This window comes from Nomascus leucogenys, chromosome 18, assembly GCF_006542625.1.
Source record: "Nomascus leucogenys isolate Asia chromosome 18, Asia_NLE_v1, whole genome shotgun sequence".
NCBI lineage: Eukaryota > Metazoa > Chordata > Mammalia > Primates > Hylobatidae > Nomascus > Nomascus leucogenys.
The window spans coordinates 58,398,454-58,423,369 of NC_044398.1; the positions used below are offsets into that span (position 1 = coordinate 58,398,454).

Sequence of the window (24,916 nt, forward strand, 5' to 3'; positions counted from 1 at the left end):
GATTTATTCAGTATATCGTGACTGCTCACCAGTAGTCTTTTGCCATAGGTTTTTCAGTTATCTCTTGGTTGGATAATCTTGAAGATTATCTTCAATAACTTATCCAGTATTTCTCAACCAGGGACGATTTTGCCTTCTAGGAGACATTTGGTATTTTGAGCAATCACAAAGACCCATGATGAGTCATGTGCACTTTATTCCAGAAGTTCAACCTCGTGTTATGGTTAGGCCCTTACTTAGTTACATGTGAAATAAGGCATCTGGTTAGAAACAGCAAATGAGAAGTAGCAGTTTACAGTGCAGAATGAGATCTGAACTGATACTAGAAGTGTTTATGGAATTCAGAGACCACATTATTGCAGAGTCAAAAACCTCTTATTCATCTCCTTACCTGAGTCACCATTGCATAGTACAATAATCTGTACGATAATTAGTATTCATAGAGATCATTAGTAAATAAAAGTTTTCTGAGTTCATTTTGTTTAAGAAGGTAAGGAAGATTGTGAAATATTTTAGGAAAATTGTCATTAAAGTTTATTAAAACATTTGATGAGTAATTTTTCAGTTTTTAAAAATCATTTGTACCACCTTCTTTTCTAGATATACTAGGTAAATGTGATGCTATTGAAGTTTCTACAAGAACTTCAGATAAACTGTATTTTGTTAGTGATATATATTATTATATATTATATAATTATATATATTATATATAGTATTATATGTAGTACTATATTATATATTAATATATTTCAAGTTTCTGTGGATGAAATAGTTTCTTCTCTTCAGTTGCAGATTCTTTATCCTGTCCTGTTATGCAAAATGTTCAGCCTCCCAAGTCCAGCCCAGTGGTATCCACTGTTTTATCAGGATCCTCATCAACAAGAACACCTCCCACTGCAAATCACCCAGTTGAGCCTGTGACCTCAGTTACACAGCCATCAGAGCTATTACAACAAAAAGGTATTTGAGATATTTATTATCGTATACACACACAGACGCACATACGTATTTGAATAGCTGATTTCAAAAAGTTAAACTGTAGGATCCTAATTTATAGAAGATATGAAAACAAGTTATTTATAATCTCAATCCAAACACAACTTGTGGAATATTAACTTACAGTGTCTCATATATGTTTTACATAATTACATACCATTTTGTATTTTGCTTTTCTGTTTATTACACATAGTTCTTCATATATATTGTGTCTTTATTGCTCTTTTTATGGCTAATTATTCATTGTGTCAATGTATAATGGTTTATTTCATTCCTCTGTCATGGGACATTTATTTCCTATTTTTAAAGGTTATTATAGTTTCTTTTAGGATAGAGAAGCCAAAACTTTATTACTTAGTGACTCTCCATATCCTATTTGATTATTTCTGTGCTTTTTGGTATTGATAATAGAAAGTAAGCTTTGACAGAATTTTGCAAATGAAAGGGGTTGAAAATGAAATTGTAACCCATACTCTTGTGTCATTGAAGAACTATATGATTTATTGTTTAATATTCTCCGTGTGTTAAGTAAGTAAAAGGTAATAAAATGTGTTGTTTTGACCCTGCTTCCCCACATTGTTTCTTTTGGCAGTTTTTTGTTTTTGTTTTTCCCTCTGGCTAAAATTCCAAAGTATCGATGTTTCAGGTTAATATATTGGCATTTTTTATTTGATCAGAGATGATTGAACTGTTTTCAAGAATCTATAGTTTGTATTTCCAGAGCAACCATTGTATTATTTTAGGGACTGTACTCACTGTAATGACAGCTCCTAACCTTGAGTGTGAAGAACCTTCTTATAGGTCTGAAACTGAGAAAAGGAAAAAAGCATGATAAATTCCCAGGGTGATCTCATTGCTTGTATCTGTTGAGTGTCTGTGTGATCAACAGAGACCTTTCTGTCAATTGATCAGATGATACATTACACATTTTCTTACTTGGTTTTTTAGGAGCACCAAAGAGTGTCTGTTGATTCTCAACAAACCAGTGGGTATACTGGAAATTGAATTTAGTTCTTAAAAGTATTTGCCTTCAAAGTGAAGGTCCAGTAGTAGTTTTGTTTATCACGAATCAAAAAAGCTTTTAGGATAGATCAAAGCCCTAACTAAACGAATGGTGTCTTTTCTTGTTTTTCCTCTACATTGAGGACTGCCTTCCATTTCTTAAATGTTTTGCTTTTTTTGGCCTGTTACATTGCCCCTGCTGATTTATTTCTTCCTATTGTGTTTTTTTTTTTTTTTTTTGGAGGTGGAGTCTTGCTCTGTCACCCAGCGGTTGAGTGCAGTGGCACAATCTTGGCTCACTGCAGCCTCTACCTCCTGGGATCCAGTGATTCTCCTGTCTCAGCCTCCTGAGTAGCTGGAATTACAGGCGCACGCCACCACGCCCTGCTAATTTTTGTATTTTTAGTGGAGATGGGGTTTTACCATGTTGGCCAGGCTGGCCTCTAACTTTTGACCTCAGGTGATCCGCCCACTTTGGCCTCCCAAAGTGCTGGGATTACAGGCAGGAGCCACCACGCCCGGCCCCTATCATATTTTCTTTTTGACCATCTTACTGTAAATACCATCCTACCATCTTTTTATAAATATTATTTTGTAAACAGTTTGCCCACTAAACAATTACGTTTCTTCTTTTTTCTATTAAAATATATTTTGAAAGTAGAAGCTGCCATTTATTGAGCACATACAATATATCAGATACTTTATATCTCCTTAATTCACATATTAATCTTATGACATAGATATTCTTCCTTTTTTACAGATGAGAAAAGTGAGATTGACAGAGGTTAGGTAACTTGCCCAAGACTACAAGTTAATAAGTAGCAAAGCAAAAGATTTTTTAACTCAGATCTCTGTCTTGTATTCTTTCTATAAAATAAGGCTGAATTTTTGTTGTCATTGGCTGTTGACAAACTAACTCTTGGTTTACCTAAGATTTCTTGCTTAAGTAACAGAAAATATCATACTGGGGACATCTGAATTGTAGTTTTTATTGTTCCTTTTTCATAAGTAGGAGAATGGCCTCTTAGTGACTTCTTTGTCTTTGGAGAGATCTGGGCTACACAACCTAATTGAGTCAGGGCTACCACATTTGGTGGTGCGGATTGTCATTTACATGAATGGAGCTTCTTCGAATTGTGCAGTGTATCATCTGCATAGGGTTTACTGTGGGTCTGATATGACCTACTAAAGTGATTATACTTAAAAAGAGATTAGCTTTTTTTCTTCCAAATGCAAAGACACCGTTGCTTAGTTGTTCTCCCAAGACTAAGCATTTTTTTTCTGTTTTTAGGGGAGATATCAAATTTGTGTTTGACTAGCCCCTAAAATTTCTTTTATAAACTACCTACTTGAACATTTTTTAGATTGATATCTAAAATTTTTCATCAAAAATTTAAATACTTGTAGTTATGTAATTTTTAACATATATGCTGGCTGACTTTTAAAACAGAGATGTTACATTATTCTTTCAAATGTACCCTTTGGAATGATACCTGCCATCATCCTTTTGCAAAAAACACAAATACCCCTTCTTTAACATTTGGGAAGTTTACATTTTTCATTTTCCTATTTGATGACATATCCCCTTTCCTTAATGTAATAATAAAATATATTCTTATACTAGAAACTCTTTTATCACTCTATTGTGCTTTTCCATGACCATAATATATAAATTGAAATGTTAAAATTTGTTTTATTATCTATAACTTTAAGTCTCTAAATAGTATATTTTCTTCATCATCAATCATTACAACTTTCTCTCTCTCTCTCTCTCTTTTTTTTTTTTTTTTTTTTTGAGACAGACTCACTCTGTCACCCAGGCTGGAGTGCAGTGGCATGATCTTGGGTCACTGCAGCCTCTGCCTCCCAGATGCAAGCGATTCTCATGTCTCAGCCTTCTGAGTAGCTGGGATTACATGCATACGCCAACATGCCCAACTAATTTTTGTATTTTTAGTGGAGATGGGATTTCACCATGTTGACCAGGCTGATCTCAAACTCCTGGCCTCAAGTGGTCTGCCTGCCTAGGCCTCCCAAAGTGTTGGGATTACAGGCGTGACCATTGTGCCTGGCCAATCACTACAACTTTTATTGTTGGTATAAAATTGGTCAAAACAACATAAACATCATGAATTTTGGTATTTATGTAAAGTACGTTTTTATTGGAAATACATCTTTCAGTGAAATGAATGGGCTGTCTCCTCTCCCCACTATAGCTTTGTATCTGAGTTGAATATGATTCATTGTTAGAATATGATAATGTTCAGATAAATTTCATTCTTAGTTTTTATTTTTATACATATAATTGCTGAGAAACATTGTTCACATAAAGTAGATTAGAATTATTTGGAAGAGTTCTGCTAAAGCAATATCATTTTGTTTTGCTTTATTTTGCTTTTACTCTTTTTAACCTTCTGAGTTACATGTCAGAAATTATTGTTTGTTAGATTTTATTTTCCAGGTGGTAGTTGTTAACATTATTATTTCATGTAACAGTTTGTAATTTGCAAATCCCTTTAACTTTTTCTATCTGTCTTACTTTCTCATCACATGGAACAAGCATATCATATGTTATCTTTCTTTTGTAAGTGAGGAAATTTAAGTTTAGGAAGGTTACATGTCTTACCTTAAGACCTACAGAGTTGGTAGGAGAGGTACCCAGGCCCATTGCACACCTTTTGCCTTCAAACTCAGTACTTGTTTTACTCTATCAGCAGTTATTCAAAATATTTTGAATTTCCTTCTACCATGGCCAGTATAGCTTACCATACCTTTTATTATTTTTTTTTATTTATTTATTTATTTATTTATTTATTTATTTATTTATTTATTTATTTTGAGACAGGGTCTTGTTTTGTTGCCTGGGCTGGAGTGCAGTGGCTCAGCTCACTGCAGCCTTGACCCTTGCGCCCACTGGGGCTCAAGCGATATACCCACCTCAGCCTACTGAGGAGCTAAGGCCACAGGCACACACCACCACATCTGACTAATTTTTTAAAAACTTATTTGTAGAGATGAGGTCTTACAGTGTTGCCCAGGCTGGTCTTGAACTCCCAGGCTCAAGTGATTCTCCCGCATTGGCCTCCCAAAGTGCTTAGATTACAGGTGTGAGCCACTGTGCCTGGCTACCATACCCTGTAAGTGTGTTTTTATCAAAAACAAGCTATGATATAGGCCATTTATTTTATGGATGATATCTCCATATGACCTAATTGGCAAAAGCAGTCCTCAAAACATATCAAAGCATATACTACTAAGTACTAACAGATTCACTTGTTGGTAAATATTTTTTTGTTAAAAAGATGTAGAAAGTGTTAAATATTTTGTAAAATATAAAAATTAAGAATTGACTATATTTTATCATGAAAAGGTTGTAAAATATTTTATTGCGCATGTCACATTGACTCTGAAATCACAGAATTTTTATCTGAGTTTTAGTGAGTATGTCTTAAAAACACTTGGTAGTCCTAGAAAATACTCCATTTGTTTTTAAAATAATTACAACTGGGCATGGTGGCTCACGCTTGTAATACCAGCACTTTGGGAGGCGAAGGTGGGTGGATCATTTGAGGTCAGGACTTCGAGACCGGCCTGGCCAACATGGTGAAACGCCGTCTCTACTTAAAATATTAAAAAATTAGCTGGGTGAGGTGGCATAGACCTGTAATCCCAGCTACTCGGGAGGCTGAGGCAGGAGAATCACTTGAACTGGGGAGGCAGAGGTTGCAGTGAGCTGAGATCGTGCCACTGCACTCCAGCCTGGGTGACAGAGTGAGACTGTCTTAAAAAAATAAATAAAAATTAATAAAATAAAATAGCAGGACTGAGTGTGCTAGTCAGGTTAGTAGGGGCTTCTTTTTTTCTAATGATGTGCCCTAAAAAGAACAGCTGAAAATAATTTTAATTGAATATACCCAAAAACATGTTTTTAAAGTTAGTGATATAGCTCACATTTATTTCGTATTTAGTACGTCATGCACCATTGTAAGCATTTGAAATATATTAACTGATTTAATCCTTACCAAAACCATTTGAAGTATTACCCTATTTTATAGATAATGTAAGTGAAGAACAGAGGTTAGTAACTTGCTCAAGGACATACCAGCAGTAAGTGATAGAACCTGGAGTTGAACCCAGAGTCCCCATCTTTATCCACAATGTCATGCTCCTTCTCTGTTCAGTATTTCCTACTGTGTACTGTATAATAAGAGACTTGTATACATTACAGCAGTGTGTCATAGTAAGAATTAGGATAAACTAAGGTCATGTGTTTCCTTTGTAAAATAAAAGAAAGGCTGTCATTAACACGGGCACTTCTTTAGGTGGGTAAGTTTGAGGAAAGAGAGTACTTACAGGAATCGACATCTGAAAATTGATTTCCTTAAAACCATTCTTTTGTGGGGACCCTTGAAAAGTCTTCTAGTGTGTACACCTAGTTTCCAGTTTAGGAAAGAGAGCAGTTACTCAAAAGTCTGAACTCCTGAATTTAAAAAAGCTAATCTCCACAAGAGATTTGTTCTCTTAAGATTAGTTTGATTTATTCCTGGTATAGCTGTATCTAGGGAACACTGAGGAATATTAAGCAGCACCAAGGATGTGTTCTCCTGGAAAGGTTTGCCTGAGGGTACTTTAATGGTTGGTAATTTAAACTAAATGTCCTTTCGAAAATATTGGGGCCCTTTAAATAACAGAGTGCTGCGTCATGTTAGATTCTATAAAGTGTTTCATCTTTCTTGGTTTAGTAGATTTATACCTTGGAAGCTCTGGTTAAGATAGAATAAATTGTGATATAACATTCCTTCTCCATTCGGTGGTGGTGGTGGTAGAGGTAGCTACTCCATGTACGTACATTTCTACAGTGGGTTTCAGGCTGAGCTCTGGGAAAGGATGTCATATTTTACCACCTTATATATTTGATCTGTGTATCTCATACATAGATTTTGGCTCTTAAAGAGAATCTGAATTAGAGGCACTTCAGGAAGCATTCACATATCCTAGAATAGATGACTTGGCTATCAACCCCTTGCCGGCTGTAGTTCCCCATTTGTTGTAGTTTGTATGTGCTATACCCAACCTAGAGCAGGGCGCCATGCTTGGCTAATTTTTTTTTTACTTTTTACAGAGATGGGGTCTCACTGTGTTGCCCAGGCTGGTCTTGAACTCCTGGCTTCAAGTGATACTCCTGCCTGAGCCTCCCGAAGTGCTTGGATTATAGACATGAGCAATTGTGCTTGGCTCAAATTTTCGTTTTAATTGGGCTTTTTGTCAGAAGAATGTGCCACTCTGAATTTGTTTTTGGTATTAAGTTTGTTTCTTGTATTACCTGAACCTATTTTACATTTATTTTATTTTATTTACATTGATATTTTATTGATTTTATTGATTTTTTATTTTATTTACATTGATTTGAATTTGGGATACTGCTATTTTACCGATATTAAAAGATGTTTCAGCAAAGCTAGCAGATTTTTCCATGACTTTTTTTAGTCATTGTTGAAAGATCAAAGCTTCATTCATCTACAGTTTAACCTTTGCTTCTAAACTCAAATTTTATTCTTTTTTTTTTTTTTACTGTAGAGATGAGTTGTTTATCCATGCTAATCAAGTATGATAGTCACCTGAAAAAAAAATAAAGAGCGCATTAAAGCACTATCGTGTGATTTTGGTGAGGCAGGGCTTCATTGTACCCCCAATATTAGGAAATGTTCTTAAAAATCCCCACTATGTTTCTCGCTTTCTTTTTTCTTTTTTTTTCAAAGTACAGCCATGAGATTTTCCATACAAGGATGTTTATTCTTATTTAAGAAGTGTTCTCATGTTCTTTTTTCTTTTTCTTTTTCTGAGATGGAGTCTCGCTCTGTTACCAGGCTGGAGTGCAATGGCACGATCTCTGCTCACTGCAACCTCTGCCTCCCGGCAGAGGCGATTCTCCTGCCTCAGCCTCCCAAGTAGCTGGGACTACAGGCATGCGCCACCATGCCCAGCTAATTTTTGTATTTTTAGTAGAGACAGGGTTTCACCATGTTGGCCAGGATGGTCTCGATCTCTTAACCTCGTGATCCTCCCACCTCGGCCTCCCAAAGTGCTGGGATTACAGGCATGAGCCACTGTGCCCGGCCTTCATTTTCAATTAAGATAATTTTTATTTTCCTTCTTAAAAACTGTATAGATGTTAATTTTTAAAGTCCCAATTCCACCAGATCAAATAATAGAAATACCCAATTACATTTTTTAAAGGGAAGTAGTATACAGTTACCAATACCAGATTATTGTGCCCTTTTCTACAGAATCTGCCTTCTGTTGGTATATTTCACACAGGACCAGTCTTATTCATCTGCTTCAGACTCACATGTAGGCAATAGGATGACACTGACATGACTGGATGTCTCAGAAAATTCAGTTTTCTGTAATTCTCACACTTGTAGGGTCACAGTTAATAAGTCCCCCAGCCCCCCGTCCCCCACTCCCAGAGTATCTACTGTTAGCAGAGAACTATGCTGAATATAGTTTTTTTCTTTAACTGTCATTCTTCTTCCGTTATGGGAACTGAGTTTACCATCAAGGTAACATTAGCAGAAGGAAGGGGTACCAAGTATGTGTTTTGTATGCTGTGCAAAATCAGCTCACTATAAATGATCACTGCCCACCAAAAATGCACAATCCCAAAGGAAATATACCACAGGGCCATAAGGTCAAAGAAGATAAACATGTGTAGAGCTCAGTAAACTTTTCAGAGAATATTATTGCAGCTTCCTAAATACTAACTGTATTGGACAATACATGATAGATACCTTTTCACACTTAAGCCAGTCCATATTAAAGCTGCTTTTACTAAACTGCTTTGCAGCGATTTTCTAATGGTTCTAGTTTTGATAATGAATTTGCTAATATTAATATGCATGTTGGGATGTTCTTTGGAATGTCAGAGTTCTTTCTCACTTTTAATGCAATGTCAAATTTTTATTTCTCATCTTTCCTGTTGGTTTGACTCTTATGTTTGTGCTTTCCACTTTACAGGCATGCAGTATGGTGAATATGTTAATAACCAAGCTAGCTCCGCACCAACTCCCTTGTCATCAACTTCCGATGATGAGGAAGAGGAGGAGGAGGATGAGGAAGCAGGTCTGCTTTAGCTTTACACCAGTTCTTGATCTTTTCCTGCTCAAGTTTTCTTTTTATTTCCACAGTCTTACTTAGCCTTTTAAAAAAGAGTCTTTGAAGATTTAGCATGATGAACTTATGAGGTTTGCATTATAGAAGATGTGTCACATAAAATGAGGTGTTTGTTTTGTTTTTCCTCCTTTAGGCATCTTTGCCATATTGTAAATAATAGAATCAGAATACCTCTTTCATGATAGTAGAGTGCATTCTTCTTTCAGAAATGCATTTCCTTCCATGTCACATGCAAAATAATGAGTACTGACTGAAGCTTTTGGCTGATGATTGCTCTAGCATCGTTTTAGGAATAATGCTTCATTTTCTGCTTTGCATGCTACTTTAGTCTAATCAAAATAAGCCATGCGGATTTTATAATAGGGATAGAGAAATAGGGCAGTGTTTCAGTGAGGTCCTTTTGGCTTTTCTTGTCATGTATTTAGAAGGCCCAGAATTTGTAGTTATTTTCCTGCTTCATGAAGTAGTACATATCTTGCTAGTTGAAGAAGTTGTGCATATGGTTATGTGTTGCAAACTGTTTAATATCTTTTTCTGCCTTTGATAGGTAGAACACTGCTAAAAATTAAGCAGTTCAGTTCCTCCATTAATTCTAATACAGGTTGAATATCCCTTATCTGAAATGCTTGGGGCCAGAGTGTTTCAAATTTCAGATTTTTTCAGATTTCAGAATATTTGCTGCATATACATAATGAGATAGTTTGAGGATGGGACTCAAGTTTGAATACTAAATTCATTTATGTTTCATATACACCTATACACATAAACTAAAGATAATTTTATACTATATATATATTTTTATTTTGTTTTGTTTTTTATTTTTGAGACAGGATCTCACAGTGTCACCCAGGCTGGAGTGCAGTGGCACAATCATGGCTCATGCCAACCTCCGCCCCCCAGGCTCAAGCCGTCCTCCTGTCTCAACTCTCACATAGCTGGGACTACAGGCTACCCTGCACAGTTACAAATACATGTTTGTATTTTTTGCAGAGATGGGGTTTTGCAATGTTGCCCAAGCTGGTCTTGAACTCCTGCACTCGAGGAATCCGCCCACCTCAACCTCCCAAAGTGCTGGGATTACAGGCATGAGCTACCTCACCAGGCTTGTACTATATATATACATATATATATATATATGTATATATATATATATGTTTTTTTTTGTTTTTTTTTGAGATGGAGTCTTGCTCTGTTGCCCAGGCTAGAGTGCAGTGGAGCAATCTCGGCTCACTGCAAGCTGCACCTTCTGGGTTCACACCATTCTCCTGCCTTAGCCTCCCGAGTAGCTGGGACAACAGGCGCCTGCCACCACGCCCGGCTAATTTTTTGTGTTTTTAGTAGAGATGGGGTTTCACTGTGTTAGCCAGGGTGGTCTTGATCTCCTGACCTCATGATCCACCCACCTCGGCCTCCCAAAGTGCTGGGATTACAGGCATGAGCCACAGTGCCTTGCCTTGTACAATATTTTTAATAATTTTGTACATGATACAGAGTTTTGCTTGTGACTTGTCATATGAGGTCAGGCGTGGAATTTTCCACTTGTGGTGACATGTCAGCCCTCATAAAATTTTGGATTTTGGAGCATTTAAGATTTTGGATTTTCACATTAGCGACGCTCAACCTATAGTTTAAGACTGAACCAATAAGTGATCTTTCAGGTTATTATATGTGACCATAATTCTCCTGTTCTAAATGGGAAGATCTGTTCTACAAACAATCATTTTAACCAAAAATTTATATTTCCTGTGCATTTAAAAATATTTAAATCATTATATGCGACTGGAGGGGATAAAAATTGGGGGTGGCAGGTGGGAAATAATTTTTCTTACTCTAAATATGTAAGTACCCATCTATGTTTCTGAAATTTTTTTTGTAATTTTAAATTTTAACAAAATTTCAAACTCACAGAAGTGTAAAAGAAACCCGCATGTACACTTTACCCAGATAAACCATTTTTGCCACATTTGCTTTATAATTCTCTGTCAACATATTTTTGCTATACATTTGCAAGTAAATTGGAGACATCATGAACTTTACCCCTAATACTTTATGTTTCCTAATCATAAGGTCAGTGTCTTACATAACCAAAATACAGTTATCAAGAAATTGAGCATTGATGCAATAATATCTGGTAACACAGTTCATTGTCAAATATCAGTTGTCTGAAGTAGATCAGCTATAAAGCTGTTTTCATGGTCCAGGATCCAATTTGGGTCATGCATTGAATTTAGTTGTCTTGTTAGAGTTCTTCAGTCTCCAACAGTTCGTTAGCCTCTTTCCTTGCCTTAACATTTTCAAAGAGTACAGACCAGTTATTTTGTAAAATGTTCCCCAATGTGGGTTTATCTGAGGTTTCCTCATGATTAGATTCAGACCATGCATTTTTCGGAGGATTACCACTAAAGCAATGTTGTGTCCTCAGTGCATCCTATTTGAGGCACATGATGTCAATTTGCTCTCATATTGATGAGGTTAACTTTTATTATTTGAATAAGGTGGTATCTGCCAGGTTTCTCCACTATAAAGTTACTATTTTTCCCTGTTAAAATTAATAAGTAATTTGTGGGGAGATTGTTTGAGACTATGTAAATGTTCTGTTCTCCAAAAAAGAAAAAAAAAAAAAAAAGAGAGATCAGAAAGATTTGGTGGCTGGGTGCAGTGGCTCACGCCTGTAATCCCAGCACTTTGGAAGTCCGAGGCAGGCAGATCACCTGGGGTCAGGATTTTGAGACCAGCCTGGCTAACATGGTGAAACTCTCTCTCTACTAAAAATTTTACAAAAATTAGCCGGGTGTGGTGGCGCACACCCATAGTCCCAGCTACTCTGGAGGCTGAGGCAGGAGAATTGCTTGAACCTGGGAGGCAGAGGTTTCAGTGAGCCAAGGTCACGCCACTGCCTTTCCAGCCTGGGTGGCAGAGCAAGACTCTGTCTCAAAAAAAAAAAAAAAAAAAAAGATTTAGGATTTATGGCTTTTTTCTAATGTCTTTGTTTATTATTTTTCTTGAGTGTATTATAGATTTAAAATTCCTGAGTTTTTATGGCATTTGGATTTTAATAATAGCTAACATTTTTAGCACTTACTGAATGCCAGTCTTAGCAATACAGAGCTAGTATGTCTCCCTCGGTTTTTGTGTCAGTTTTTCTAGACTCACATCCCGACTTTGTCACTTTCTAGCTTTGTGATAATGATAGTAACAATTACATATAGTTGTTTTAAGGATTGAAGATATTGTTTATAAAGAGCTTAGAACAGTGTGTGGCAAATGGTAAACACTCAGAAAGATTAGCTGTCATTACCAGCATTGAGATTGTGTTATTGTCTGTTCTTCTCAACAATTCTGCAAGGCAGAAATAATCAACTCTGTTTTACAGATGAATTAACTGCAGCCTGAACATGTTAAGTAACATTTGTCTGTGGTCACACAGCTGCTCAGTAGGCAGAGTAGAGATTCAAACTGAGGTCTTTCTGCAGAAAAGTATGAAAAAGAAGGTGTCTTCCTGTCTAGTGAGAGAACATAAACCGCCAGAGTAGGTGGGAAGTAAAGGGCACATGACGGTAGTCACTACAGTATTAAACTTACATGTTGTCTTACTCCTGGGTTTTTTTCTACTCCACAAAATAAGACTATATTATTGACATTTTTACTATAATCTTGGTGTTGTCTATTCATGGTTTTTTAAAATAATATCTTTGTTGGTTGCAAATTAAAGAAACATTCTCAGTGGTGGGATGGGAAGAAAGTCTAGCTTTAAATGGAATTTTATTTTTTAAACCTTGCCCAGTTACAATAATTTTTTTCATATGTACAGAGGTAAAAAGAAAGTGGCTGAAATTGGTGTGGATTACATGTAAGTGTCTAATAAAGTAGTGATTTGGAGTGCTCTAAGCATTTCAGTGGCATTTATTCCCTTTATTTGTGAGATTTTTGTGTGTTTATGTGGGATTGTTCTCCAACTTTGAAAAAAATTTACTGAACAGTGATGAAAAATCAACCAGCAGGTTGGAGAATCAGAAGTTATTGGGTTAGCAGTGTTAAGTGTTGAGGAAAGTTTGGCTGAAAGCTGAGGAAAAAAAACAATTGGAAAATCTATCAGGAGGTGTCTGTCTTGTTTTGTTTTTTCCCCCTCTGTAGCGCTGTTTGGAGAGAGAGGGAAGAGAGAACACGAAGAACATTTCCTGAGTCTGTTGCTAATAGCTGTTATACCTGTGATATCTGTTAAGTTGTAATAGTAGCTCTGTGGAGTAGGTGTTATTATGAAATCTGTTGTTACTAATGAGGAGCAGCTCACAGATGTCAGGTGTCCATTTTCCCTCAACTGGTAGGGAGTGGACATGGAGTTTGAGTTATAGCCTTTTCATGTTTTGTGCATGTTATGAGGAAATCTCAAATTATCTGGCTAATTTCAAGTTTAGCAATACTAGTAAGTATATTGCCTTTGTTGACCCATATTGCTTGTCTTTTAGAGACAGAAAACAACTTAAGCCTTTTTTTAAAGGCTTAATTGCTTTCTGATACTCTTCCCTAGCTTCAAGGATTCTGAGCTATTCTTCTGGTCTGTTCTCCTAGTTACTTCTTTAGATTTCAGCTCCCTCTCTTTTTCTCTTTCCTTTTTTCTTCTTTCAAGCTGTAACATAGAGCCAGTAAAAGAATGAGAGAAAATTATTTCCAAGTACTGCATTTCATACTTGACCCCCATTTGATCTCAGAATACTTATTTTCAGTAATTGTAGTGTGAAGTGACTGAGGCAAATCGATGCTATCCAAGGATTAAGCATGGGACAAGTACCAAAGTTATTGATTCAGTGGAAACCAGCTTGTATGCCAAAAGCAGTATTTTGCTTGGTATCAGGATTCCAAAGATCAATATATTAGCATAGCTCTGGCCATCAAATACTTACAATATGATAGGGAAACAAATACCATATGATTACAGTACAACTTGAAAAGTGTAAGTGGGCGCGGTGGCTCATGCCTGTAATCCCAGCACTTTGGAAGGCTGAGATGGGCGGATCACCTGAGGTCAGGAGTTTGAGACCAGCCTGGCTAACATAGCAAAACCCCATATCTACTAAAAATACAAAGATTAGGCCGGTGTGGTGGCTAGCGTCTGTAATCCCAGCTGCTTTGGAGACTGAGGCAGGAGAATCACTTGAACCCAGGAGACAGAGATTGCAGTGAGCTGAGATCATGCCACTGCACTCCAGCCTGAGTGACAAGAGTGAGACTCTGTCTAAAAAAAAAAAGAGAGAGAAAAGAGAAGTGTATTATTTCAGGGTTGAGAATGTGCTCCTACTTAGGAGAGGAAATGATTTTCTGTGGGCATACAGGGAAAGTTTGACAAAGGATTTGAAATTTGAAGGATGAGTAGTAATTTGCCATGTGAAGAAAGGAAATTATGGCTAACAGACCAACATGCATAATGCATAAACAGAAGAAAAAAATACAGTATTGGGTCAAGAGTCAGAAGTTTGGTGTAGCTGCAAAATAAGGTAAAAGGGAGGATGGTAAAGGGACAAGTGAGAGATGCAGGTGGAAAGGACAAGTAGAAGCCACATTTTGAAGTTTGTTTTATGACAGTGTGAAGGCATTTAGACCTTATTCACTAAGATGGTGGGGAAATTAGTGAAGGTTGTTTTTAAGCATGTTCAGAATGTTAGCACATAAGTTTTCAATAAGGTACTGTTTTATAAAAATACCTTTTTGATTTATTTGCCAGTAATGGCATGACCTCTAATTAATGCATTAATTAGAATGCATTAATCTAAATAGCAAAATATCATGAGTCTGTTTAGCTTACTGATGTATTTGGGTTTATAACAATTATCATTGCTTTGATATTTTGACAGGTTCAAAAATAGAGATTTGCAGTTATTTTTTCTCCTGAAAGTGAATTTAAAGTAAACTAGCAGATTTCAAACTATTCAGTAAACAAAATAGAATAAAAAAATTAATACTTTAAAACTTATAGCATTATTAAAATGAACAATCTTTAAAATATTAACAGTTGATTTGACATGAAAGAAACTAAACATCTTAATTGAGTAGTAGTATGTTCTTTGGAATAAGTTGATATATAAGTCATCTTTTATCTTTGGACTTTATTTTTTTTCAAGAGTAGTTATTTCTTGATATATACGTTTTAAAGTTTTTCTTAGAATGCTCATGATATTTTTAATAGCAGTTTTGAGAAACAATTCACATGCCATAAAATTCACCTATTTAAGTTGTGCTGTTCTGCAGTTTTTAGCATATTCACAAAGTAGCAACCATCACTACTATGTAATTCCAGAACATTTTCTTCACCCCAAAATAGAAACTTCATATGTTTTAGCATTCTACCCTCCCGCACAACCACACACAGCTCTAGGCAACCATTAATCCTCTGTCTCTATAGATTTGTCTGTTTTGAGCATTTTCTATGTAGAGATCATATAATATGTGGTTGTTACTTGCATCTTTCTTTTAACATAATGTTTTCAAGGTTCATCCACGTTATGGCATATGTCAGTACTTTATTATTTTTTGTTGCCAAAAAATATTCCATATGTGAATGTATCACATTTTATTTATCCATTCATGAGTTGATGGACATTTGGGTTGTTTCTGCTTTTTGGCTGTTATGAATACTCCTGTGAACATTTGTCGACAAGTTTTTGTGTGGGTTTATGTTTTCATTTCTCTTGAGTAGAATTGCTGGGTCAGAACTCTGTATTTAACTTTTGAGAAACTGCCAAACTGTTTTCCAAAGTAACTGCACCATTTTACAATCCAATGAGGATTCTAATTTCTTCACATCTTTGGTAATAAGTTTTGGCAAAGATGTGGAAAAACTGGAATCCTCATTCGATTGGTTATAACCATCCTAGTGGATGTGAAATGGTATCTCATTGTTTTGATTTTCATTTTCCTAATGGGATTATGATGTTGAGCATCTTTTCATGTGTTTATTGGTCATTTGTTTATCTTCTTTGGATAAATATCTGTTCAAATCTTTTGCCCATTTTAAATTTGGTTATTTGTTGTTTTATTGAGTTGTAAGAGTTTGTTACATATTCTGGATATTAACCCCTTATCAGATATATGATTTGCACATATTTATTGTCATTCTGTGGGTTGTCTTTTTACTTCTTGATGATACGGTAACCTTTAGAGCACAAAAGTCCTTAATTTTTATGAAGTCCAAATTATCTTTTTTCTTTCGTTGCTTGTACCTTTGATGTCATATCTAAAATTTCATTTAGTCATGAAGATTTATTCCTGTATTCTTAAGAGTTTTATAGTTTTAGCACTTACATTTTATGTCTATGATCCATTTTGAGTTAGTTGTGGTGTAAGGAAGGGGTCTGGCTTTGTTGTTCTGCATGTGGATATGTCTAGTTGTTCCAGCACCATTTGCTGAAAAGAATATTATTTCCCCATTGAAATGTCATGGTAAATTGTTTAGTTTTATTAAGGAAAAATATACATAACATAAAAATTAACTGTTTTAAATTGTATAATTCAGTGGCATTTAGTACATGTACAGTGTTGTGCAGTTCCCACTTCTATTTAGCTCTATCTAATTTTGTGAAGTACTAGACATTTTCATCATCCCAAAAGAAAATCCTACTACTCAGTCACTCCCCATTTTCCCCTCCCCTCAGCCTAGATCTTTCATATAAATAGAATTATATAATATATATAATATATTATAACATATATGATGTATATATGATATATACATATGATAATATATATGGTCTTTTCTGTTTGATTTATTTCACTTAAGCAAATTTTCAGGTTTCTTTCACATTGTAGCATGTATCCATACTTCATTTTTATGGCTAAATAATATCCCATTTTATAGATATGCCATATTTTGTTCATTCATCTGTTGATGAATATTTGGAGAGTTTTGACCTGATATATCAGCATTCTGCTTTAGTTTAAAATTCACAAATAAAAGGAACAAAAAGGAAAGGGCATTACTCTCCATTCTTTATTAAGAGGAAAAATATATGTGCAAAATTGTTCTACTTATCACGAAGAAGGCACTTCGTAAATATTAGTGTCTTCTACCTATTACTTATTTTATGGGTGTCTTCATATCCACTGTCTCATTTAGACCTTATAAGAACATAAAAAACCACATATAGGACATTTAAAAAATCGTTAGCATTTTGCAGAAGAGTTATATAGCAAGTTACCGTCACTTAGTCTTAGGAGAAAAGAACCACAAAGTTATATAGCAAGTAAATGATGGAGTTGATGTAACGGCAGTCTTTGCCTCCAAATCATGTTCTTTGCTGATAAGAAAATGTTCCTACACAAAAAACATTAGCTATTATGCCCTGAGTCAGTATACCTGATTCTCATGTTCATCTAAAATTATTCAATGAAAGATAATTATGCATACCTGTTCCTTTCCTATCACAGTTGAAAATTAACCTAAATGTAGTTTAAACCCCATTTATAATACTGGTATTAAGAGCAAGGGATAACCTCTGTAGCACAGAATTTTGTCTTACTGTGAAACAAAGCAAGATCTGTAACATAATAGAGGGATCATGCAGATTTTTGGTTTTATTCATCATAATATACTCTAGCATATGTATTCAGGATAATTGTAGGTCTCAAAATATTTGTTGAATGAATGGAAGAAGTATATTGCTTGTTCTATTCATGTGACCTGTGACCAGATTTTATCATAAATTGCCACTGAACTCTCATCTTAACAGGTTTTGAATGAGCACACATGATAAAAATTCTTATAGTCTAACACTTACATAAATTAGTATGCCTTTCATTTATATTACCTTATTAAATGTGGCAGGTGTTATTTAATCTCTATTCTGCAGATATGTAAACTGAGACACAGAAAAGCTTAGTAGCATGCCAGATAGCAACCTAAGCCACAGACTTCTCATTTATGAATGTCTCAAACAGTGTGCTATGATACAAATAAAAGTCATTAAAATTTAATTACCTTAAAATACCCTAATATTGATAAAAATATATTTAGTAGTATATTTGGTAGATGTAATCCTTAAGATGTGACTATATTAACATTTATATCAACCTAAAGTTTTTATGTGTTTGACCACTTTCAATAGTTTAATATCTGTTCTTCTCTAAGATGCTTTACATGTTTAACTGAATTTTATCCCACTCATCAGCTTCATATTCTCTCCAGTCTCATCTTCTATTCTTAACAGAAATTCATTGGTTTTTAAAATGTCTCTAGACATCAATCATTTTACTTTTTTACTAGAATCAGGAATTTTCCTAGTTCCGCAAAAACATCTTTTTCAAAATTGCCAAAGGCTGCTTTAAGATACTTTGTCATTTTAAACCTAGTAGATATTTTGGTTTTCCTTTTAGGTGTTGACAGCTCTTCTACCACAAGCAGTGCTTCTCCAATGCCCAACAGTTATGATGCCCTGGAAGGAGGCAGTTACCCAGGTAATTTGTTGTTTTGTGCTTGCTTGATCTTCATTTTGAAAGTTATTGACCATCAGTTGCCTTCAAATGTGAACATGTATTACACATAATAGCAGGCTATATTTTTAACAAGAAAAAAAGGACATTTTTCTGGCACTTCTCAGCCTCAACTTAATAGCGTTGTCACTAACAACTATGAAGGTTGTTTCTGGGGCTATTATTTTTTGTTGTTATCATACTCTATCTTTTTCTAAAAGATTTTCAATAGCTTTTCTCTTCCCCTTCTTTTTCAAGAATAACTACTCCTTAAATAAATTTTATATTTCTATTGTCATGCTTACGTCTTTGAATTTGAATTCTTTTCAACCAGCCTCTGAGTATATAGTCTTTGACTCTTTGCTCCCTCAGTGGCTTCTGGCTGCTTCTAGTAGGTAAATAGATGCTACCTTCAACCTGGAGGTAGGTTTTGGACACATCACTTTTAACCATATCTGGAAATCACTTTAGCCGTTACATTCAAGTACAGGAGTGGATAGTATTGAAAGAAAAAAACTATCATTTCATTTTAATATACTATGATTTTTCTTGCCCTCCTGTCTCCTATCACTGACAACCTGACAACTGTACCTGACCTCTGTCTCTCTTTTCCTAATGATTCCAAGCTTCAAAACTAACAGAAAAAGCACTTTTGCCCTTCTTTTTATTTCTTATCTCTTGTTGATGATCCAGGATGAAGTTTAATTGAAGTCGGAATGTGCTATACTTAAAAAAAAAAAAAAAAACCATACTATCTTGCCATCACTATTCTATGAATCAGTAGAAAACTTTAATCTTTTCAGCTCAGTGTGGAATTCCCTTGTAATATTTTAAAAATACTTGAATAAACGACTCAGTTTTTTGTAGTTAAGGATTTTTCCCCTAGGAATTGTGTGTGTGTGTGTGTGTGTGTGTGTGTGTGTGTGTAAGAAGTTGTAAACCATTCCAAAAACAATCTCTTATCAAGATATTCTAGAAGAGTTGCTTCATTTACTAAAAGATGAACAACCATATAGTATCCCATGAGCTCTAGATTAATGTGAAATGAAATGTCTAGTGTAGTATAGTTGAAAGATTCTGGCCCTGCAGTCAGACTTTGGTTTCTTTGTATTCATTCAGTCAACAAATTCTAATCTTATAATGAACTATGTGTTGAGAGTATTTCAGTAACCTTGGACAAGCTTTCTTCCTATTTATACTACACCAAAATTAAAGAACTATGTGAGCATCTGTAGCAGTAATGTTAAATGAATTGTAGGCCTACTATATGTCAGGTACTAGAATAGATCTATAGAAACGTAGAAATATTATTCTTTCCTGAAGAAGGGGAGAAGATTTAGACCTTCATGTTTATAACTCCAATTTTCTTACCTCTTTCCTCATCTCCTTTTTTTTTTTTTTTTTTTTTTTTTTGAGACAAGGTCTCAGTCTGTCACCCAGGCTGTAGTGCAGTGGCATGATCATGGTTCACTGCAGCCTGGTACTGCTGGGCTCAAGCCATCCTCCCTCCTCAGCCTCCCAAGTAGCTGGGACTACAGGTGCACACTACCATATCCAGCTTTTTTTTTTTTTTCTTTTCATAAAGATGGGGTATCACTTTGTTGTCCAGGCTGGTATCAAACATCTGGCTTCAAACAGTCCTTCCACCTCGGCCTTCCAAAGTGTTGGGATAATAGGCATGAGCCATTGCACCCAGCCCCATTTTTTTTTTTTTTATTTCTTATGCTGATAACTTGTCATGTTAAGAGAACTTTCTGCCTATGTTTCCATTACCATGAAGAGGGACAAGCAAGAGATCTAAGGATTATGACACCGTGTTGAAGGTCTTATCCTTTTAAGAAGTCTGGGAGGTTACCAGAAAGCCAGTAAGCTGATCCTTGCCTAATCAGCACAAGATGATAGCAGAATGTCTAGGAATGTATATTCAGAATTAGACCCAATAAGGAGATGTGATTCTTCAAGAAAAAAAAAAAAAGATTGATTCAGTTAAATGTTTCTAAGAAAATATTTTTGCAGAATCTCAAATGCTGGTGAAGGATATCTTATGAACTAAAATGAATGCATATTGTAGAGTTGACTTCAAAATAGGACTAAACAGTCAATATGCCAAATTGTTAATAATGGTTATGTGTAGAGTAACTTTTAGAGTTTCTTTTTGTTGTTATTGTTTTTGTATATGATATTTAAGTTTTCTGCAGTTTTTTTGTTTTCCACTTTCTGTTTTAAATTTAAATAAGGGCATTCATTCATTAAATACATTGTATTTGACATTTATTACATACTAAACATTGTTCTAGGAGCAGGACACTATTCTAGATACTATCTTTTTTTTTTTTTTTTTTTTTTTTGAGACAGAGTCTTGCCCTGTGGCCCAGGCTGCAGTGCAATGGCGCAATCTCGGCTCACTGCAACCTCAGCCTCCTGAGTAGCTGGAACTACAGGCGCCCGCCACCACGCTCACCTAATTTTTGTATTTTTAGTAGAGACGGGGTTTTACCATGTTGGCCAGGCTGGTCTCAAACTCCTGACCTCATGATCCACCTACCTCAGTCTCCTAAAGTGCTGGGATTACAGGAGTGAGCCACCACGCCCAGCCTCTAGACACTATCTTTCATACTTGACTGACAGTTTTGCTACTGCAAATAATGCATATTTTTAGGGGATTATGGAAACATGCTACTCCTTCCATAGAGTTAGTTTTTATATAGATGGTAGGGTTAGATAAAGCAAATTAGAGAAAAGAGTAGTTGGCACCCTTTTAATTGCTTGCTTTGTTTTGTGGTGCTTAGTCTCTGCTGAGAGAATTTTTTAAAACTTTATTAACTTTGTGTGTGTGTGTGTGTGTGTGTGTGTGTATTACATAAATATATTGTTCTTATCTGTTAGAATTACCAACTCAAGGGGCTCACGCCTGTATGCTCAGCACTTTGGGAGGCCGAGGTAGAAAAATCTCTTGAGCACAGGTGTTCAAGGCCAGCCTAGGCAACATGGGAGACTCCATCTCTATTTAAAAAAAAAAGAAATACCAACTAATGTGTCTGTTGGTGAAATGATGTAAAATATAGGGTGGAGTTTCTGTAAAAACGAATAGAAAAAAAGATGTAGTATGACAACATGTAAAACAAGATTAGCAAAATATTGATAATTATTGAAGCTTAGTGATAAGTATATGGGGTTCATCATTCTCCCTACTTTGTGTGTGTCCAAAATTTCTTAGAATAAAAAGCTTTAAAAAGAAAAAAGGAAATGTCAAGGGTTATGGACTGGACTAGGAGTCTAGTCTTTGTGGAGTCTTGATTTTCAGTTGTTAACACCATGTGTTTTCATTTTTTAGATATGCTTTCTTCATCAGCAAGCAGTCCTGCTCCTGATCCCGCCCCTGAACCTGATCCTGCTTCTGCTCCAGCTCCAGCTTCAGCTCCAGCTCCTGTCATCCCTCAGCCTTCAAAAATGGCTAAGCCTTTTGGCTATGGCTATCCAACACTTCAGCCTGGTTATCAGAATGCTACAGCACCACTTACTTCTGGAGTACAGCCCAGTAACCCAGTATATTCTGGATTCCAGCAGTATCCTCAAGTATGTATTCAGTCATATACACACATTGTAACAGTTATAAAACTTAATTCTGACAAATTCCTGGTGGGATTTGTACCTATGATTTGTACCACTTGGATCATAGGTACAAGTACATGTCAGCCTAGATCAAACATACATAGAATTTGATCTCAGCTTTTTTGTGTGTATATATGTAGAAAAAGATTAAATGAAATATAAATATCACATTTTTAAAGAGGTTAAATCTAGATCAAGATATTAGCTATGATTTTATTTTTCTTCATTGTATCTTTATTTTTCAGAGTCTACAATTGCAAGTATTTTATAATCAGAAAATTTAAGTAAATGTTAAGTTTTTAAAAAAATTTTATATTATCAAGCTGGCATTCTCCTTAGAAAATGACAGGTAAAATGTGATTTGGTCCCTAGACTGCATTTAAAGAACTTTATGACACATAACTCACCTTGATGAGAGCCTCCACACACATAAATATGCTCATAGGCTCACATGCTCATTTACCGCTGAAGTGGCCACATTGTCTGGGGTCTAAACCCGTGGTTTGTCATCTTGCAGCCAGGAAAATTTAGGATGCGGACACACACGAGGAGTTTATGGGTGGAAGTTTAATAGGCAGAAGGGAGGAGAAAGAGAAACAGCTTTCTCCATAGAGAGGGTCCTCTGAGTGAAAACACTGGCTGGAGGTGGATGCACCAAATTTTATAGTCCATCTTGAGGAGGCAATGTCTTGTTTACCTAGGGCTCGCAGATCGGTTCGATTAGCTGTGACGTTTACATAAGGTGTTGGGGGAAAGGCTGGTTGCCCTACCCTAATCTTACTATGCAAATGAATTATCCTTGGCCAGCACCATCTTGTCTGCTCTTTACTGTACACGTGACTGGCAGAGAAGGGATGATGGAGCCGCCATCTTGAACAAGTCTAGTCCCTAGTTCCTGCCAGCATTCACTCTTGCAGGCTCCCAGCTCCACAGACTGCAGTCTGTGTCTGCAGCTCGATTTTACAGGCTGCTCTTCGTTAGAGAATGGTTTGGGGCTGCTTTTCATTAAAAAGAAAAGCCTTGGGCCGGGCACGGTAGCTCACGCTTGTAATCCCAGCACTTTCAGAGGCCGAGGCGGGCGGATCACGAGGTCAGGAGATAGACACCACGGTGAAACCCCGTCTCTACTAAAAATACAAAAAAATTAGCCGGGCGTTGTGGTGGGCGCCTGTAGTCCCAGCTACTCGGAGAGGCTGAGGCAGGAGAATGGCGTGAACCCGGGAGGCGGAGCTTGCAGTGAGCCGAGATTGCGCCACTACACTCCAGCCTGGGCGACAGAGCGAGACTCCGTCTCAAAAAAACAAACAAACAAAAAAGAAAGCCTTAGTGAGGATTCCCATACCCTCACTATCTGCCTAAGTGATTTCTTTTTAACTCCTATATCACTGCTGCTAGGACCCATTCTGACATGACCTTTTCTGGAGCCACCGCATAAACCTGGCAGTTTAACAACAGATATGATATTTATACAGTTAAATACTTGACAGTATTTCATTCACATCTATATTTCTTGAGAAGAAAATATAGGGAAACAAAATTTTTTTTTTTTTTTTTTTTTTTTTTTTTGAGATGGCGTCTCACTCTACTGCCTAGGCTGGAGTGCAGTGGCGCTGCCTAGGCTCACTGCAACCTTTGCCTCCCGGGTTCAAGCGATTCTCCTGCCTCAGCCTTCCGAATAGCTGTGATTACAGGTGCCCACCACCATGCCCGGCTAATTTTTGTGTTTTTAGTAGAGGTGGGGTTTCACCATTTTGGCCAGGCTGGTCTTGAACTCCTGACCTCAAGTGATCTGCCTGCCACGGCCTCCCAAAGTGTGCTGGGATTACAGGTGTGAGCCACTGCGCCTGGCCAGGGAACAATTTTAATGACAAGAGTATTGCTACTTACAGAAAACTGTTCTCAGTTGACTAACCTTACAGAAATTTTATGGTGAAGTAAGAATGAAAATGAGAAATAGGATCATCAGTGAGGAGCAGTGGCTTACTCATGTAGTTCTAGCTACTCAAGACTAAAGTAGAAGGATTGCTTGAGCTCAGGAGTTTGAATCTAGCCTGGGTGACATACCAAGAGCCCATCTTGAGCAGGGGTGGGGCAAAAGAAAAAGGAAAATTATTTGTTTCTGGAATTTAACCTTAGAATGAAAGTACAGAGGAAAAAGGGAGAAAGAAAACTGAGAGACATTAGAGGAATATGGTTGGTTAGTACAGATTTCTCTGCCTCCCATTTTGCTAGATTTTCTTTATGGCTCTGTTGTTTCATATGAAACAATTTTTAAGTCTGTCCTGTTTGACTCTTGTACTTTTAGGCAAATTCCTATTTGGGGTTGTAACATATTATTTACTTAGAATTTTTATGACAAGGAAACCAGGTTCAAAGAAAGGATTGATTCTTGGAAGTGTTGAGCAAGGAGAAAAAAAAAATTATTTTGAAATAGTCAATGGTCTTACATAATGACTTAGGACAATAGTCTGCAAACCATGGCCCTCTGGCCAAATCGGGCCCACTGCCTGTTTGTAAATAAAGTTTTATTGGAATACAGCCTTGCCCATTCTTTTATGTTATTGTCTATGGCTGCTTTTGCACTACAGTAGTACAGTTGAGTAGTTGCTAAAGAGATCATGTGGCTCTCAAAGCTTTAAAATAATAACCTTCTGACTATCCACAGAAAAAGTTT

The 24,916-nt window shown here is 36.2% G+C and overlaps 1 protein-coding gene across 5 annotated transcripts in view; it reads left to right on the forward strand.

Annotated features, from left to right (window-relative positions):
- The window catches only part of SEC24B (SEC24 homolog B, COPII coat complex component), a 106,725-nt gene that overhangs the window by 38,438 nt on the left and 43,371 nt on the right, over positions 1 to 24,916 (forward strand). For 3 of the 5 annotated variants that reach the window (XM_030798124.1, XM_030798125.1, XM_030798128.1), the window contains exons 3-6: positions 793 to 960; positions 9,016 to 9,120; positions 18,535 to 18,615; positions 21,965 to 22,206. In XM_030798124.1, coding sequence (XP_030653984.1) covers positions 793 to 960; positions 9,016 to 9,120; positions 18,535 to 18,615; positions 21,965 to 22,206 — 596 coding nt within the window. The remainder of the gene's footprint in view (positions 1 to 792; positions 961 to 9,015; positions 9,121 to 18,534; positions 18,616 to 21,964; positions 22,207 to 24,916) is intronic. The other 2 variants (XM_030798126.1, XM_030798127.1) reach the window with 1 other exon arrangement.